Here is an 18909-nt window from a genome sequence, read left to right as displayed (position 1 = left end):
TAATATTTAGGAAAATAACTGAATTCTCGCGAAGAATTTTATTAAAATTTTTAAAAATCCTAATTAAATTCTTTTGAAGTATTTTTTTTTTTTTTGAATTTTTTTTTAAACTAATGGAGTTTCTTTAATAATTTTAATTGAAAATTTTGAAAGCAATTAAATTTCATGAAGAAGAATTTTATTTAAAATTGTATTGAAATTAATTGAATTCTTGCGAAGAATTTGACTATTTATAAAAATAATTGAATTGTTCTTTAAGAATTTATTAAAATTTTAGAAAATAAATAAATTTTATGTTAATAATTGAAAATTTAAATTCTTTAGAGGAATTCTATTAAAATTCTTTTGAAAAGAATTGAATTTCTGCAAGGGATTTTACTAATTATAAAAATAATTGAAATGTTTCGAAGAATTTATTAAAATTTTAAGAAATAATAAAAATTAAATAAAATTAAATTAAATTAAATTAAATTAAATTAAATAATTAACTTGTTATGAAGAATTTTGAAGAAATATTTAAAAATAATAAAATTTTTTTGAGAAATTAAATTTAAAAAAATTGTTGTTTCGAAAATAATTGAATTTCTTTAAAGAATTTTATTAAAATTAAGTATATTTAAAATAATTGAATATAATCACAAGAATTTTATTTATTTTTTTTTGAAAATAATTGAATTCTTTCAATTTCTTTTGACGAATATATTTAAAAATTGCATTGAAAGTAATTTAATTTTTACATAGAATTTTTTAAAAATATTTTCAGAATAATTGAATTATTTTTAGAAAATTCTAATTTCTTGTTGAAATTCAATTTTATGGAAATTTTTGAAAATAACTAAATTCTATCGTGTAATTTTATTTTGATTGGATTAAAAATTATTTAATTCCTGCAAAGAATTTTAGTATTTATGAAAATAGTTGAATTGTTTCGAAGAATTAATTAAAATTTTAGGAAATAATTGAAATTTATGGAAATATTCAAAAATATTTGAATTCATCCGAGGAATTCAATTAAAATTGTTTTGAAAATAATTGAATTCATGCAAAGAATTTTACTTTTTATAAAATTATTTGAATTCTTGCGAAGAATTTTACGATTTATAAAAATAATTGAATTTTTTTGAAGAATTTATGAAAATTTTAGTAAAAAATTGAATTTTTTCGAAATGTGTTAAAATTTTTTTTTAAAAATTGAATTCTTCCGAGGAATTTAATTAAAATTGTTTTGAAAATCATTGAATTTTTGTAAAGATTTCAGTATTTAAAAAAATAATTGAATTATTTAGAAGGATTTATTAAAATTTTAGAAAATAATTGAATTCTTTCGTGAAATTTTATTAAAATTTAATTATAAATTTGATTTAATAAAATTGTAAATTTGATTTAATGAAATTATAAATTTGATTTAATAAAATTATAAATTTAATTTTCAAATAGTGTACACACACATTTCAATTTACGAATGTACATATATTAAGGGATTGTGTTCGAATTTAGAATCTAAATCTTGGTTACACAATTCGCATATTAAAATATAGTGAGCATTATATCGCAAAACCCCAATAACTGTTCGATAATTTTAATTGGCAAACAAAATTGAAATAATTTTCCTAATTTTATCTATCTATATATAAATAGTTTGATAATTGATATTATATGCTCGCAATATTTCCCTAATTTGGAAGAAAAATTATTAATTTTATAATAAAACACAAATTTTATAAATTATTAAATATTATTATTAATTTTTTTTATTGTTTGTTTTCATTATTTATTTGAATTTTTACATTAATTTTATAATAAAACAAAAATTTATTTGCTTCAAATAACAGATATATAAATATTTTACGAAAAATTATTTAAAAAAAAATTTCCGATCTAAATTGAAATTTATATTGTCGTCAAAGTTACCAAAGAAAAGATTAACGATAAGTTCTTAAATAGGTTAATTAATTAATAAATCCAAAGTTGACAAAAATAAAAATTTATACTCATTCTGATTAGAAACTGCTGCCTCATGGTTATTTTCTAATTTATTTTTTCTCTTTTATTTTATTTCGATTTGATAACTTCTTTTATTAAATCTTTATAAAAAATAATGTAGTTTTACTAGTTCTCAAAAGTTAATTGTATTATTTGTTTTATTATAATTGTAATTAGAAAATAAAATTAAAATAATGGTAATAATAATAATAATTATTATTTTTAATTAAAATATAATTTTATTATTTAATCGCAATTATTATTATTATTAATTAGTTTAATTAAATTATTAATTATTATTAATAATAATAATAAATAATAATAATTATTATTATTAGTATTATTATTTTTACAATAAAAGACCTAAATATTCTTTTATTACATTATTAATTTTTTCAAAAATGTGTGAATTTTTTTAATGTGAAAAAATTAGATTAAAAAAATTCACTAATTAAAATAAGTAAATAATCGAAATATATGAAAAAAAGTTTTAAGTAGAAAATTTCTATCATAATGACAAAAATGAACAGCGAAGAAAAAAATGTCATTTCAAAGTAGTATGATCAATTTAACAAACAGAAAAAGTCTTGTGTACCTTCTTGATCACAAATCTTTTTCTTCATTTTTTTTTTTTTTTTTTAATTAAAAAAGTACCATCGTGAAAGTAAATCGATTCTCAATTAAAAATGGCTTGCCTTTAACAAATGAAATTTTAGGAAGCTTCAAATATCAATTTACCGTGTTTAATTAGTTTGTCCTTTCAGAAGAATGTATTTCGTGAAGAATGCTTTTTCGTTTGTGTGTCTATATGTAATTACACAGACGTGATTTAATTTACCAAATTTTATCGATTTTAATTTTATTTTTTTGCAATTTTTTTTTTTTTTGGTATAAATTTTTTTTAGTAATTTTTATTTTCATTGTTATTTTTATTTTCTAGTAACTTATTATTTCATCGTAATTTTTATTTTTTAGTAATTTTTATTTTCATTGTTATTTTTGTTTTCTAGTAACTTATTATTTCATCGTAATTTTTATTTTTTCGTCCTTTTTATTTTCTAGTGATTTTTACATATTTACTTGTTTTTATTTTTTTTAGTAATTTTTATTTTCTCGCAATTTTTATTTTTTGTCTTTATTTTTTCGAAATTTTTATTTTTTTGTAATTTTTATTTTCTCGTAATATTCTAAATTTTTCTTGTTTTTATTTTTCTCGTAATTTTTACTTTTTCATAATTTTTATTTTCTCGCAATTCTAATTTTTTCTTGTTTCTATTTCCTTATAATTTTTATTTTCTATTTTTTCGTAATTTTCATTTTTTTCTTATTTTTTAATTTCTCTTAATTTTTTGTGTTTTTTCCTAAATTTTAATTTTTTCACAATTTTAATTTTTCTCGTAATTTTCGTTTTCTCCCAATTTTTATTTTTTCGTAATTTCAATTTTCTTGTAATTTTTATTTTCTATTTTTTCGTAATTTTTATTTTTTTCTTATTTTTTAATTTCTCTTAATTTTTGTTATCTCCTAAATTTTTATTTTTTCATAATTTTTATTTTCTCGTATATATTTTGTTTTCTCCCAATTTTTTTTCTTTATTTCCTTTCTATTTTACTTTTTCTTTTCTCTTCTTTCTTTTCCTCCTCTTTTTCATTTTTATGAAATATATTTCGTTTTCGAAAATATCAACCAGAAGTAATTAAAAAAAAAGTCCTAATTTATTTTGACTTCAATAATTAATTAAAATTTGTTTTTTAATTGATTAATATTTTCAAAAAAGAAAATATTTGATTTTTATAATTAATTAAAATTTGTTTTTAATTACCTATAATATTTTCAAGAGCAGAACATTTGATTTGTTGTTATTAAACAATTAATAATTAATAATTAATCCTTTTTGAAAATAATCAATCGAAAACACAAATCTTAATTAATTATTGAAATCAAAATCAAATTTCCAATAAAATTTCTCTTTTCATTTGCGCACAAATTACGTTCATTAAAATTGATTCTAATTTGTGGTAAAACAAAAAAGAAATACAAAGTAAAATTTAAGCAATAATCAGGATTATAATTACTGGAGTAATTATAGTGTTAATTAAAATTTATTCTTGTAATTAGAAATTTTTTTTTAATGCAAATGTGCGAGAAACACATTGATCTTTACGTTATAATTTGAAATTTTCTAAAAACAGAAAACATCGTTTATTGAGACATGATTAATTAATATATGTGGTTGAATTTTCATTTTTTTAAAATGCAATTAATTTGCAATTAGTTTAATGAAAAATACAAACACGATACAAATAAATAGCAATGCAATCTAAATAATTAATTACTCTTGATAAAATATTATATGTTTATATATAAACTCTAATTTATCGGAAATAATATATTATATTTCTCATTTAATTATAGTCTGCAAACAAAATTCTCCCACATTTAAATCTGTTCTTTTCTTTCTAAATTTTCAATTATTATTTATTTCAAAAATTAAATTTAAAAGCAATTAAATTAAAAATAAAAAGAAATTTAATTAAAAATGTAATAAATAAAATAAAAATAATAAAAATAAAAAATAAAAATAAAAATATTTCTCTAAATTATTTTTAATTGATTTTCATACAGAAAATTAATATTTATTTATTTTTTATTTACTAATTTATTTTATTATTAATTATAATTTTAATATTAATTAAAATTTGTTTTTTGTTAAATTGTTTGTTATTTTGTTTTTAAATTGTTTTTATTAGAAAACCGAATTTTTGGTCTTTTTAGTGTAAAATAAGTAAATAATTATTTTTAATTGCGTTTTTAATTTTGATTTTAATTTTAGGTATAATTTTAATTTTAATCTTATTTTTAGTTTCATTTTATTTTCATAGTTTAATTTTAATTTAGTTTTATTTCATTCTCGCGGTTAAATTTTAATTTTATTTAATTTTACTTTTAGTTTAATTTTATTTTTAATTTCCTGGTTTATAGTGTTTGTACAAATGAAATATTTCTATATAATACAAAATTCCTAAAGTAAATTGACACAAATTGTAAGATTAGAAATAATTTTCTCAAAAAAAAAAATAAATAAATAAATAAAAGGGGGAAAAAAATTGATGACATTATATTTTTAAATTTAATATAATAAATTATCGTCAAAAAGAAGAAAAGAAAAATGAAATCTAGTATAATAAATTTCGTCCCTTTTATGAAATATAGTAGTCTTTAAGAAACAGAAAGGACGAATGCTTAATCACAAAGTTAATTTCAAGTCTCGCTGAAAGTTTGCATTTAACAAGGTTTTATAAATCAACTGGAAAATGATCTAATTACATTCGCTTTGAATGTTAAAATAATTTTAATAAAAAACTGATTGAAACTCACGAGAGCAATTTTTATGTACGAAAAAAATTATTTGACATTTTTTTTTGTTTACAGTTTTTTTCTTTGTAAATTCGAAATTTTAATTTCAATTCTAATTTGAAATTGGCAGTTTTCAATTATTTTTAGCTAGTTTTTAATTATTGAATGTGAATTTAAAATTGTAATTTTTACTTTCAATTTGAAATTGTTGTATTCAATTTTAATTTTAATTACAATTTAAAATTGTCATTCTTTAACTTCAATTTCAATTTAAAATCGTTATTTTCAATTTTAATTTCAATTTAAAATTATCATTTTCAACTTTAATTTGACTTAAAAATTGCTATTAATTTCAATTTCGATTTATAATTGAATTTAAAATTGTCAATTTCAATTTTAATTTCTATTTAAAACTGTCTTTTTAATATCAAAATTTCTTTTTTGAATATTTTATTTTCAATTTCGATTTATAATTGAATTTAAAATTGTCAATTTCAATTTTAATTTCTACTTAAAACTCTATTTTAAATTCAATTTCGATTTATAATTGCATTTAAAATTGTTAATTTCAATTGTGACTTCTATTTCAATTTAAAATTGTCCTTTGTAATTTAAATTTTATTTTAGAATTGTCATTTTCAATTTTAATTTATAATTGTTCTTTTAAATTTCAATTTCAATTTATAAATGAATTTAAAATTGTCAATTTTAATTTTAATTTCTTTTTTCAATTTCAAATTGTCCTTTTTAATTTTAATTTCAATTTATAATAATAAATGAAAGAAAAAAAAAAAATTATAATTGAATTTAAAATTGAATTTAATGTCGTAAATTTTATTTTCAATTTCAAATTGTCAATTTTAACATCAATTTCAATTTAAAATCGTTATTTTCAATTTTAATTTCAATTTCAATTTAAAATTATCATAAATTCAATTTCAAGTAAAAATTTTTATTTATTTGTATTTCAATTTTAATTTAAAATTGTCCTTTTGAATGTCAAAGAAAAATTTTCGTTTTCTATTAAATTTGATAAAATTGCCAATTTCAATTTCAATTCCAATTTTCGATTAGAATTTAAAATTGAATTTTCAATTTCAAATTTCAATTTGAAATTGAAATTTTTCAATTGCATTTTTTCAATTTTCCCCTTTTTCACTTTATAATTAAAAATTTTAATTTTCAAATTTAATTTTAATTTCTAATTTTAAACAAATTTTAAAAATTTTAGTAATTAAAATCTCGCTAATTTGAATTTCTCCATTTTTCTTTTGCAGCCCATTTCAAAAGATGGTCATGGACAACTATGAAAACGAAAGTTTTTACAACGAAACAATTTTTAACGACAATTCAACAATAAATGAAGACTATATTTTCGATAGAATTGAAGTGAAAATAATATTCATAACACTCTACTCAATTGTTTTCTTCTGTTGCTTTTTTGGTAAGTAAAAAAAAAAAAATAATTTTTCAATTTTCTGCGGAAATTTTTTTTTTTATCTTTTTTCCTTCTAAAAATACGTAAAATGCCCTGATTTTTAATATTGATTAAAATTTAATACATATGCAAAATAGAGAAAGTGTCTCGGAGAAGAGATAAAATTTTTATCAACACCCTGGTTTGGTATTCAATGTTAGAAAAAGAGCAGATGTTCTCTCAATGCGGGAAAATGGTGTGTGGAAAATAAATTAAATCTAAAATCAGTGTCTGTGTAATTATCCGCAGTCTAATTATTTTAAATTCTCTCAAGATTTATTCTTTTTTATATTGGACGAATAATTCTTTTTTCTTTTTTTATTCTGTTTTTCGCTTTTAAATTTTCTGTTTTTAATTTTAATTTATTAATTTTCTATTTTTTCTATTTTTTATTTTCTAATTTTATTTTTTTTATTCTATTTTTGATTTTGTAACTTAATTTTTAATTTTTTAATTTTAATTTTTTTTCTACTTTTATTTTTTATTTTATTTTTGATTTCCTAATTTTATTTTTTATTCTTTAATTTTTTTTCGACTTTTAATTTTCGATTTTTTTTTATTCTATTTCTGATTTTATGACTTAATTTTTTAATTTTATTATTTATTTTATTAACTTCATTTTTAGTTTTTAAATTTAAATTTTCATTTCAATAATTTTATTTTTAGTTTTTCAATTTAATAACTCCTAGTGTTTAGTTTTTCTATTTATTTTTTGTTTTTATAATTTTATTTCTAGTTTTTCAATTTAATTTTTTATTTTAAAACTTTCATTTTAATTATTCGTTTTAATACTTTCATTTCTAGTTTTTCAATTTAATTTTTCATTTTAATACTTTCATTTTTAGCTTTCCTTTTCATTTTTCCATTTATTACATTTATTTATTTATTTATTTATTTATTTATAAAGCAAAACTCTAATTATTATTTTACCAAAAAAAAAATCCTGCTCTTTAGAATAATTAATATTTTATCGTCATTATTTTATTAGGTATTTTTATTTTTTTCCAAATTATATTCAAATATTGATTTTTTTATTATTAATATTGAAATATGAATTATTATCATTAAATATTATTGTATATAAAATATTTGCCATTTGCCATTTGACATTTTCATTTACATTCACAGAAATGAAGAAAAAAATTATTTTTCACATATATTGAAAATTATTCGCTACATTAACAAGGAAATTTATTGACGCCAATGAAATAAATTGTTTTACCAGTTGCAATATAGAGAGAAATTTTTTTTGTTTTGTTTTTAAAATGAAAAAATGAATATTGATAAAAAAATAAATAAATGAGTATAGATGAAAACTGGTTTTTTTTTGTGTTTCTATATAAAAGGGAGAAACGCATTTTAGAATTCATTATAAACATCATGTTTGACAAAGATAAAAGTGTGAGCATCAATTTACATTTATATAAAAAAAAAAAAAAAAAAAAAGAGAGAGAGAGAGGAGAGAAATCCTGAATGGTGTTTGAAGTTTATGAAAGCTGAGAATGTTCATATTTCATAAAACGAAGAAAAATTGGATATTTTCTTTTTTTGCTGTTTACTAAAAATTTTTTGACACAAATCCATCAAGATTAATGATGGGGAAATTTTTGTTTTCAGTTATTATTTTTTAATAGATTTAAAAATTATTTTTTTATATTATTTCATTTTATAATAGTAACAATTGCAAATGAACAAAAATAATAGTAATTTTTTTCAATCTTTTTTTCAAATATTAATAAAAAATATTCGCTAAAGTGGTCTCCAAAAATATTAATAATTATTGTCATTCGAAATATTAATACTACTATTTTTATTATTAATATTTTTTTTATTGGTTTTTTATTTTTTTATTAGTACCCATATTTATTATTATTTTTTTAATATTCTTATTGCCTTTTTAAATCAATACATAATGGTGCGTATATTCACAAAAAAAGCAGAGCCGCTTTTATATTTCGTTTTAAAATTGAAGACGCATACCATTTTTTTTTTTTTTTTTTGCATTGTGCCTTCCGGTATTGTGAGAGTAATTTAATTTTTTTTCCTTCTGATAATATATCATATATGCGAATACTCCGCATAAATGTGAAGAGGGGGAGTTTTTTTTTTTTTTTTTTTTGCTTTCTTTTTTACAACTGAATTTTAAAGAAATTCTGTGTATGACAATTGGTGTATCTTTTTTTCCAACCTTCTAGCAATTTATTCTAAATTTTACGTTAAAAAAAGAGAAAAAAAAGAAAAGGAAAAAAAAAGAGAAAAAGAAAAAAAAAGAAAATAAAAAAGACTTTTACTAAAAGGACACCATCATCCGTTGAAAGCAAATGCTTCTCTCACCGTTCTAAATTGGATTTTACTTCACAGAATTTTAATGCTAGCTGCGTTATATTGAAAAAAACTACTTATTGGAAGGCATATAATAAATTGGAAAAACTTGTATTAAATTCAGAAATGGCCTCTCTCTCACACTTTTTTTTTATCAGGAAAGTACTATTTTTTTCATTTCTTCTTCTTCAGTGACAATGTAATTTGTTATTTTTTTCTATTGATTAACTATGTTTTTCGATATTTTGTGTATTATTCAAATTTTGTTTATTTTTTTGGATTTTAATTTTTCGCTTATTCTAGTTTATAAATTTTCTTCTTTTTTTTTAATTTTTACTTTCGTTCATTTGTAATTTTACAATTTCTTTAATTTTTAATTTCTCCAATTTTTAGTTTCCTTAATTTTAATTTATTTCATTTTTAATTTCTTTGATTTTTAGATTTTACTTTCTTGAATTTTTCATTTCCTTAATTTTTAATTTCTGTAATTTCTAATTTCTTTAATTTTTTTTTTCAAATTTTAATTTCACCATTTTGTTTACTTTTACAATTTTGGAATTTCTTAATTTTTACTTTCTTCAATTGTTAATTTTACAATTTCTTTACTTTTCCAATTTTCCAATTTTGGAATTTCTTGATTTTTACTTTCTCCAATTGTTAATTTTACAATTTCTTTACTTTTCCAATTTTCCAATTTTGGAATTTCTTAATTTTTACTTTCTTCAATTTTTAATTTTATAATTTTGAAAATTTTTAATTTCTACTTCTTCAATTAAAAATTTTACAATTTCTTTACGTTTACAATTTTACAATTTTTGAATTTCTTAATTTTTACTTTCTTCAATTTTTAATTTTACAATTTCTTTACGTTTACAATTTTACAATTTTTTAATTTCTTAATTTTTACTTTCTTCAATTTTTAATTTTACATTTTCCTTTCATTTTAATTTTATAATATTTAAATTTCTTAATTTTCACTTTCTTCAATTTTAAATTTCCTCAAGTTTTTTGATTTATTTATTTGATTTATATTTAGTTGACTTCATTTTTTACGTTTTTTAGTTTTCTATTTTTGTTTTTTAATTTTAACGACTAAAATTTTTAAAAATGTTTTTTTTAAATGTTATTATCAGCATCTCTTACACATAAGTAACTGGAGATTTTAATTTTAAGAGAAGGAAATTTTTTTTTCAAGAGCAATTTACAATTTAAGATCAATTAAAATTCTTCTATGTGTTGCAGTTTATTATCGTTCAAATTTTATTCTAGTGCATTAAAAAAAATAAGAGGAAAAAAAATACTAAAGTACTCTATTGTTTCAAAAAAATTTTCAAACAAGGTGTTTTTAAAGAAGTTCGCACTTAATTTTTTTTTCCTTCTGAAGCAAATTCCTCACTTTTTTTGCCTTCTCTCCCTCTTTCTCTCTCTCTCTCTCTCTCTCTCTCTCAATTTTCTCACCTCTTCACTTAAATTTCAACTACTTTTAATCATTTTAAACTTACTTTTTAGAATAATTCACTTACAAAGTTTCTATATAACATTATTTAAATTAAAAATGACATATTGTAATGTGAAAGTTTACTAATCATCAATTAACCTAAATTTATTGCATGTGTCAAGTAGGTTTATTATATTTATTTATTTTAACAAGATTTATTTATTTATTTAATTTCGTCAGAGTTTTTTTTATTATTTCTTTATATTTTTGTTTTTTTTTATTAACTTTTTTTTAAATTTATATTTATTTGTTTTTTATAATTTTGTTATATTTTTTTTTTGTTTATTTTAATATTAAATATTATTAATTTATTATAATGTAATAATACTATTAAATTATTTTTTTTATTTAATGTTAAAAAATGTGCACTAAAAGACAATTTAAATTATTTTCACAATAAAATTTTTTGCATTTTATTAATTGTTAATAATTATAAAAAAGTTTTTGAGAGATAAACTGAATTTCTCCACCTGAGAACGCCAAGGTCATCACCAGGTGGCGTGTTGGTGTGTTCCTGGAAACTAAACTGCCATCTAGCGGTGACCTTGACGTTCTCAGGTGGAGAAAAAAATCTCCATATTGAATATCAAGATATTCGTCAATATTTTCGTAAATTCTAAAATTATTTCCAATCAAATCTATTAGAGAGTTTAAAAATTAATACAAATTGATATTAATTTTTAATTCTCGATATTTTTACTCTGCAATTTTCTAGAAAATTAGAATTAATTTTTTTACTAAATAAATTACTATTTAAAAGCTGGCTTTAAGAAATAGTATACTAATTCTGGATTTTTTAACAAAATAAAGTGTTTATAAATTATTTATAAAAACTAGTATAGCTAATAAATAGTTATAATAGAATAAAAAAAATGAAAATAGACAAAAATAATATTATTATTATTTTTACTAACTTTAATTTCAACAATAACTTTTGTATATTCGAAAACTTTTGTTAAACTTTCATTTAATTTCAACTAATAAAGGAATATTGATTTCAAATTATAATTAGAAGGTACATATTTTTAATTTTAAAGTTTTTCAATATAAAGTTCGTAACTTTTATTAAGAATATATAAATAGTTAATAAAATAAAAGCAAAGTTTTATTAAATATAAACTTAAATTCATTAGTCATAACTGTATTTTATTGTAGGTATTTTTTTTAATTTCTTTATTTCACTTTTATATAACAACGATAAGAAACCATATTGTATTTCTTTATAGTGAAATATAATTTTCTTCTAATTATTATTTTCCACTTTTATACAAATGAATAATGAAAAAGTTATTTTATGAAAAAATAAAAAGAAGAAAATAAATATACTAAAATACGAGCAATTTAATATTTTCAATTTAATGGATAAAATTAATAGAATGAATAATTAGTATTTAAGTTTAAGAAAAATTAAAATTCAATTAATTTAAAGATTAATAGATTTAAGATTTATAACTATTTAGTTATAAATCTTGTAATTAATTGTAATTAAATGTAATTAATTTTAATTTATAATTAAAAAAAAATATAATTAAGACAGAAAATATGAAAAAAAGTTACTAAATAAAATTAATTACCTGTTTATTGATTTTAATAATAACAATTAATAAATAGTTTACGTTTTATTGGAAATATTTAAATATTAATTTATAACTATGAAAATTATTTTTTTTTTTCTTATAACAATGAAAAAATAGGAAATCAACTAAATAATTAGGGAAATTGAATTTAAATTTAAAAAATATTTGCACTTAATTATTTTGAACATAAAAAATATTTCAATTAAATAAAATAAAAAATTTCGGAAAAAAAATTTATTTTAAAAATTATTTCATTTCTGTTATTGTATAAATGTATATTTTTATATGTAAGCTATTAATTTCGAATTGCAATTATTGTTCCTTATTCAGTATCATTCTCACACCCCACCCCCTTCTTAATGAACACGAATTAAAAAAGCAATATAAAGTGCAAAATAACAAAAGAAAATTCCATAAAGCACGCTATTATATATAGAGTCGACACGATAATAAAATTGTATGTAGGTACATAAATATATATCAAGTATTCTTGAAAAGTACAACACGAGAATGAATTTGAAATTTAATTTTCTAATTGTTATTAATGTTATTTTCCCTTTTCTCATCTCGTTTTATATGTATATAATAATAATAATAATAATAAAATGAGAAACGCCAACAATGAATTTGTTTGAAGATAAATAAAATTGAATTATAACAAAACAAAATAGTAAACAGAAATTAAGTGAATTACTTGCATTGTCAGTAATGATAATGGGACTATATAGAAGACTTTTTAGTTGCAGAGACCTCTCAGCGAATAAAAAGCTCAATTATTCTTCACTTAATCTCTTGAAGCTCGAGCTTTTTCCATTCTTTATTCCCTCAACGAAAGGTTAACGGCAATGCGGGGGAGAGAGGAAAGTGTTACAATTCATTATTAAAGCAAGTTCGAAAATATAAAATTGCGGAAATGGAAATGCAATGAAAAAATCTTTTTCTTTTATTTCAATCATTTTTTAGCGAAATGTTATTTTTATTATTATTATTATTAATATTTTTATTATTATTTATTACTATTATTATTATTATTATTGTTAATATTATTATTATTATGATCATTATTATTATCATTATTATTATTATGCAAATTAAAAATTTTTTTATTAAAACATAAATTTAAATTAAAATTTAAATAATTAAATTTTAAATTTAAATAATTGAGGAAAAAAAAATTTTAATAAAATTTCTAGAAAGAATTCAAAAGTGTCAAAAATTTTATTAAAATTCTATTTTTTTCATAAATAAATCTGGAAAAATTCAATTAATTTTTATAAATAAAAGAATCTTTCACCGAAATTCAATTATTTTACATAATAATAAAATTCTTTAAAAGAATTCAATTATTTTTAAAAATAATAAAATTCTTTGGAGGCATTCAATTATTTACAAAAATAATAAAATTCTTCAAAAGAATTCAATTATTTTTAAAAATAATAAAATTCTTCAAAGGAATTCAATTTGCTTTTTGAAATTTTCATAAAAAGCTTCTCAAAAATTCAATTATTTTTAAAAATCTTAATAAAAATCTAAAAAAAAATTCAATTATTTACAAAAATAATAAAATTCTTTGGAAGAATGAAATTATTTACAAAAATAATCAAATTCTTCGGAAGAATGAAATTATTTTCAAAAATAATAAAATTCTTCGGAAAAATGAAATAACTTTTTTTAAATTTGGATAAAATTCTTCGCAGGAAATCAATTATTTTTAAAATATCAATCAATTTTTTTTTGCAAAAATTTTTAATTTTCAAAAGTATTAAAATTCTTTGCAGGAATTCAATTATTTTCAAAAATAATAAATTTCTTCGAAGGAATTCAATATATTATTTTTTAAAATCTCAACAAAAATCTTCGGAAAAATTCAATTATTTTCAAGAATGTCAATAAAATTTCTTCCAAAAAATTCAACTATTTCCGAAAATAATAAAATTCATCGCAATAAATTCAATTATTTATGAAAATAATCAAAATTTTTCACAAAAATTCAATTATTTTTAAAAATGTTAAAAATCCATTACAGGAATTAAATTATTTTTTGAAATTTTCATAAAAAGCTTCTCAGAAATTCAATTATTTTCAAGAATCTTGGTTAGGAATTTAAAAAGGTTTTTTTTTTTTAAATTTAAATAAAATTCTTCTCAGGGATTCAATTATTTTTTAAAATCTCAATAAAAAGTTTCGAAAAAAATTCAATTATTTTAAAAAATAATAAAATTCTTGGCATGAATTCAATTATTTTTTAAAATCTCAACAAAATTCTTAGAAAAAAATCAATTATTTTCAAAAATAATAAATTTCTTTGCAAGAATTTATTTATTTATTTTTATAAACACTAATATTTTTCACATTCGATTAGGCACTTGAATTAAATAAATTATTTTTTACTGAGATACTATTAAGATAGTAATAATAGTTAAAAAGTTAAAAAATAATTACCAACTGGTATCGATAGTCGATCAACAATTAAATTCTGTAGCAGAATGACGCGAAGAGCGCCTTTTCAGAAAAAAAAAAAAATAATCGGACACATCGATTACTTTTTTGATTGAAAAATTTCTCTTAGGTCAGTATTTTTCTATTTTTCTTTCTTTTTCCTATTCATTTATTTCCTTTTTTTGTTTATTCTATTGCTTCCCTTTTCCTTTTCTATTTCTATTTTTTTTTTGTTTTTTCTTTGTTTTCTAATATTTTCAAAATTTTTTTCTTTTTTCTATCTTTTTATCTCTATTTTTTGTTATTTCTATTTTCTAATTATTGTACTACTTCTCTGTTTTCTAATATACTTTTTCTTTTTTCTATTCTTCTATCTCTATTTTTTGTCATTTTTTTTTATTTTTTCTATTTTCTTTGTTTTCTCATATATTTCTAATTAATTTCATTCTTCGGAAGAATTTTATTATTTTTGAAAATAATTGAATTCTTGCGAAGAATTTTATTATTTTCGAAAAAAAAGTTAAATTCCAGCGAGGAATTTTATTAAAATTAAAAAAAAATAATTTCATTCTTTCAAAGAATTGTATTATTTTTGAAAATAATTGAATTTTTGTGAAGAAATTTATTATTTAAGAAAATAATTGAATTCCAGCGAAGAATTTTATTATTTTTAAATATAATTCAATTTTTGCGACAAATTTTATTCAGATTTTTCAACTATAATTGAATTCTTGGAAAGAAATTTAATATTTTCGAAAATAATTGAATTCCAACAAAGAATTTTATTTTTTTTTTTAATATAATTAATTTTTGCAATCAACTTTATTCAGATTTTTCTAAATAATTGCATTTATCCGAAGAATTTTGTCGAAATTTAAAAAAATAATTTTATTCTTCAACAGAATTTTATGATTTTTGAAAATAATTGAATTCGTCCAAAAAATATTATTATTTTAGAAAATAATTTAATTCTTGCGAATAATTTTATTATTTACGAAAAAAATTCAATTCCAGCGAAGAATTCTTTTTAAAATTGTATTAAAAATAATTAAATTATTTCAAAGAATTGTAATATTTTGGAAAATAATTGAATTGCGGTGAAAACTTCTATTATTTTTAAAAATAATTGAATTCTTGCAAAGAATTTAATTTTAATATTGAAAACTAAAAAATTCTTTCGAGGAATTTAATTGAAATATGGTATTCAACAAAATTTTATTTTATTTACGAATTTTAGTTAAATTTAAAAATTTCTTTTTATTGAATACAATTGAATTTATGCAAAGTTTTTTATTATTTATAAAAATATAATTGAATATTTGCGAAGAATTTTATTGAAATTTTTGAAAATACATAGTTGAATTCTTGCGGGAAGAGATTTATTATTTACAAAAATAATTGAATTCTAGAAAAGAAGTTTATTATTTTTGAACCATAATTGAATTTTTGCAACAAATTTTATTTTTGTAAATAATTTGAATTATTAAATTTTTTCAAAAATCCAACTTTTCTTAAATTTCAAATTAAATTCTTCGAAAATTGAAATTTTATAAAATTTTAAATTAAAACCTTCTGAAGTTCATCTATTCATGAAAATTGTAAACGCAACTCTTTTAAAATTCAATTGATATTGAAATATTTAAGTAAAATTATTTATTAAATGTGTAATTAACGAAAATATTTTTTTTTTAAAATACTTCTTCACGTAAAGGAAGTATTTAATGAAAAATCACTAAATAAACTAAATATTTTTTTTAATAAAAAATTACAAAATTGTGGATCATCAAAAATTAGAGAAGAAAATCTCGTGGAATGAAAATGAAAATTTCATGAATAAAACATGAGTATTTTTCTATTTTTCTTTCGTTATCTTATTTATTTATTTTCTTTTTTTGTTTTTTTTATTACTTCCTTTTCTGTTTATTTTTTGTTATTTTTCTTTATTTTTTGTTATTTCTATTTCTTTCTTTTCTAATATTTTTACATTTTTTTCTTTTTATCTCTATTTTTCTGTCACTTCTGTTTTATTTTATTTTTACTATTTCTCTGTTTTCTAATATATTTTTTCCTTTTTCTATTCTTTTATCTCTATTTTTCTGTCACTTCTGTTTTATTTTATTTTTACTATTTCTCTGTTTTCTAATATATTTTTTCCTTTTTCTATTCTTTTGTCTCTATTTTTCTGTCATTTCTGTTTTTTTTTATTTTTTCCATTTCTTTGTTTTCTAATATATTTTTTCCTTTTTCTATTCTTTTATCTCTATTTTTCTGTCATTTCTGTCATTTCTGTTTTTTTTTATTTTTTCCATTTCTTTGTTTTCTAATATATTTTTTCCTTTTTCTATTCTTTTATCTCTATTTTTCTGTCATTTCTGACATTTCTGTTTTTTTTTATTTTTTCCATTTCTTTATTTTCTAATATATATTTTTCTTTTTCTATTCTTCTATCTCTACTTTTTTGTCATTTCTGTTTTTTTCCATTTCTTTGTTTTCTAATATATTTTTTTATTTTCTCCATTCTTTTATCTCTATTTTTTATTTATTTTTTTCTACTCTCAATTTTTTATATTTCTATTATTTATTTCTATTTTTTATTTATTTTTTTCTACCTTTTTCTTCATTTAATTTTTAATTTTTACTTTTTTCCTCTATTTATATTTTTTATTTCTTCTTTTTTCCCTATTTCTATTTTTTATTTCCACTTTTTTTTCTCTATTTCCAATTCTTTTTTTCTTTTTTTTTTTTTTTTTGCAAGAATTCTAAACTACCAATTATTGTCGCACGCATATATAAGTATTTAACCATTTCTATTAACAAGGAGTGAATCGGCTTTCCAATCTGGTTTCGATATTTTGATTAAATCCAATTAAACAACTTGATTTCCAAGATGATTGCAAATTGGGTCCACTCTCAACACTATATATCGATTGACAGGACGGTTTAATTGTTTTAATTCAAAATTGGTAACAAGGCAGAGCAATTGCCACATACATATATATAGAGTGTATGTATAATCATTTTCCACACATGCGACAAATTTATATATATAAATTTACCATCAGCCATATATATATATATATAGAATCGTCAAGATTCTCGAGAGTGCCAGAGAGAGACCATATATGTATAGAAAATTCCACACATTGTTCCCTGGTAATATATAAAGTGTAACATCTCCAGTGGCAAAAAAAAGAGAAAAGGAAAGAGAGAAAAAAAACAGAAAAAAAAATTTGATGGAAGATAGTGATAAAGATAATTTTCGAACGTCTACCATTATTTTTCTTTTTTTTTTTAAAGAAATATAAAAAAAAAACCGCCGATATTGACCAGAGGGTTTTTTTTTGGAATTTCTCCCCAAGGAACCTTTTTCTAAAATAATTTCTCTCTCTCTATCTATATGTGTGTTTTGAAAAAAATAAATTGCCCGCACAACTGGTTATATGATGAATCCAATCTGAAAATGTAATTTTTCTACTTCTGTACAGGACAAAAAACCAATATCTCTATATATATTTGGTTATTAAAATTGTAATAAACTTCCATCGTACAATCGTGATGAATTTTTTTTCCTTCTCTTTTTTATTCTCAGCATTTGAATTTGAATTTATCGATATTTTTTTTTAAAGAAAACGAATTTTTCCAATGGAAAAATAAAAATTGGGATTTCATTCTAAAATTACTTCTCGTATGTAATCTAATTTAATTAACTATTGGTAAAACTAAAACTTATTTCAAAATAAAAATTTAATTTTTACTTTCTTAAAGTTACATTCAATTTTTATTTAATTTAATTTTTCATGTGATTTTTATTTATATAAATTTGAATTTAATTTTTATTCACATTTACATTGGTATTTAAATTGTATTTATTTTTTATTCAATTTTAATAGAATTCTATATAAAAGAATTATTTTCAGTACAATTTTAATAAATTTTAACGAAAGACTAAAATAACTTTTAAAAATAATAAAACTCTTCTCAGAAATTAAAATTAGTTTCAACGGAATTTTACTAAAATTCGTAATTAAAATTCAATTTTGTTGAATAAAATTCTAATTAAATTCCTCGAAAGAATTTATTTCGATTTAAATAGTAAAATTAAATCATTGCAAAAATTCAATTATTTTTATAAATAATGAAATTTTTCGCAGGAATTTATTATTCTCAAAAATCTGAAAAATTCTTTGCAGAAATTTAATTATATTATAATAAAGTTCTTCACAGGGATTCAATTATAAAATTCTTTGTATGAATTC

At 18.3% G+C, this 18909-nt stretch overlaps 2 protein-coding genes across 7 annotated transcripts in view; one reads left to right on the top strand and one right to left on the bottom strand.

Moving 5' to 3' along the window:
• The window catches only part of LOC122507102 (sodium-independent sulfate anion transporter-like), a 146341-nt gene that overhangs the window by 56985 nt on the left and 70447 nt on the right, over window positions 1–18909 (bottom strand). The gene's annotated exons all lie outside the window — the stretch shown is intronic.
• Window positions 1–18909, top strand: part of LOC122507104 (trissin receptor-like) — a 78515-nt gene that overhangs the window by 28202 nt on the left and 31404 nt on the right. The window contains exon 2 of the mRNA XM_043619643.1: window positions 6618–6784. Within this exon, the coding sequence (XP_043475578.1) occupies window positions 6618–6784 (167 nt within the window). The remainder of the gene's footprint in view (window positions 1–6617; window positions 6785–18909) is intronic.

The sequence above is a fragment of the Leptopilina heterotoma genome, unplaced genomic scaffold, assembly GCF_015476425.1.
Source record: "Leptopilina heterotoma isolate Lh14 unplaced genomic scaffold, ASM1547642v1 Lhet_45, whole genome shotgun sequence".
Lineage (NCBI taxonomy): Eukaryota > Metazoa > Arthropoda > Insecta > Hymenoptera > Figitidae > Leptopilina > Leptopilina heterotoma.
This window is presented reverse-complemented; position numbering and strand designations above follow the sequence as displayed.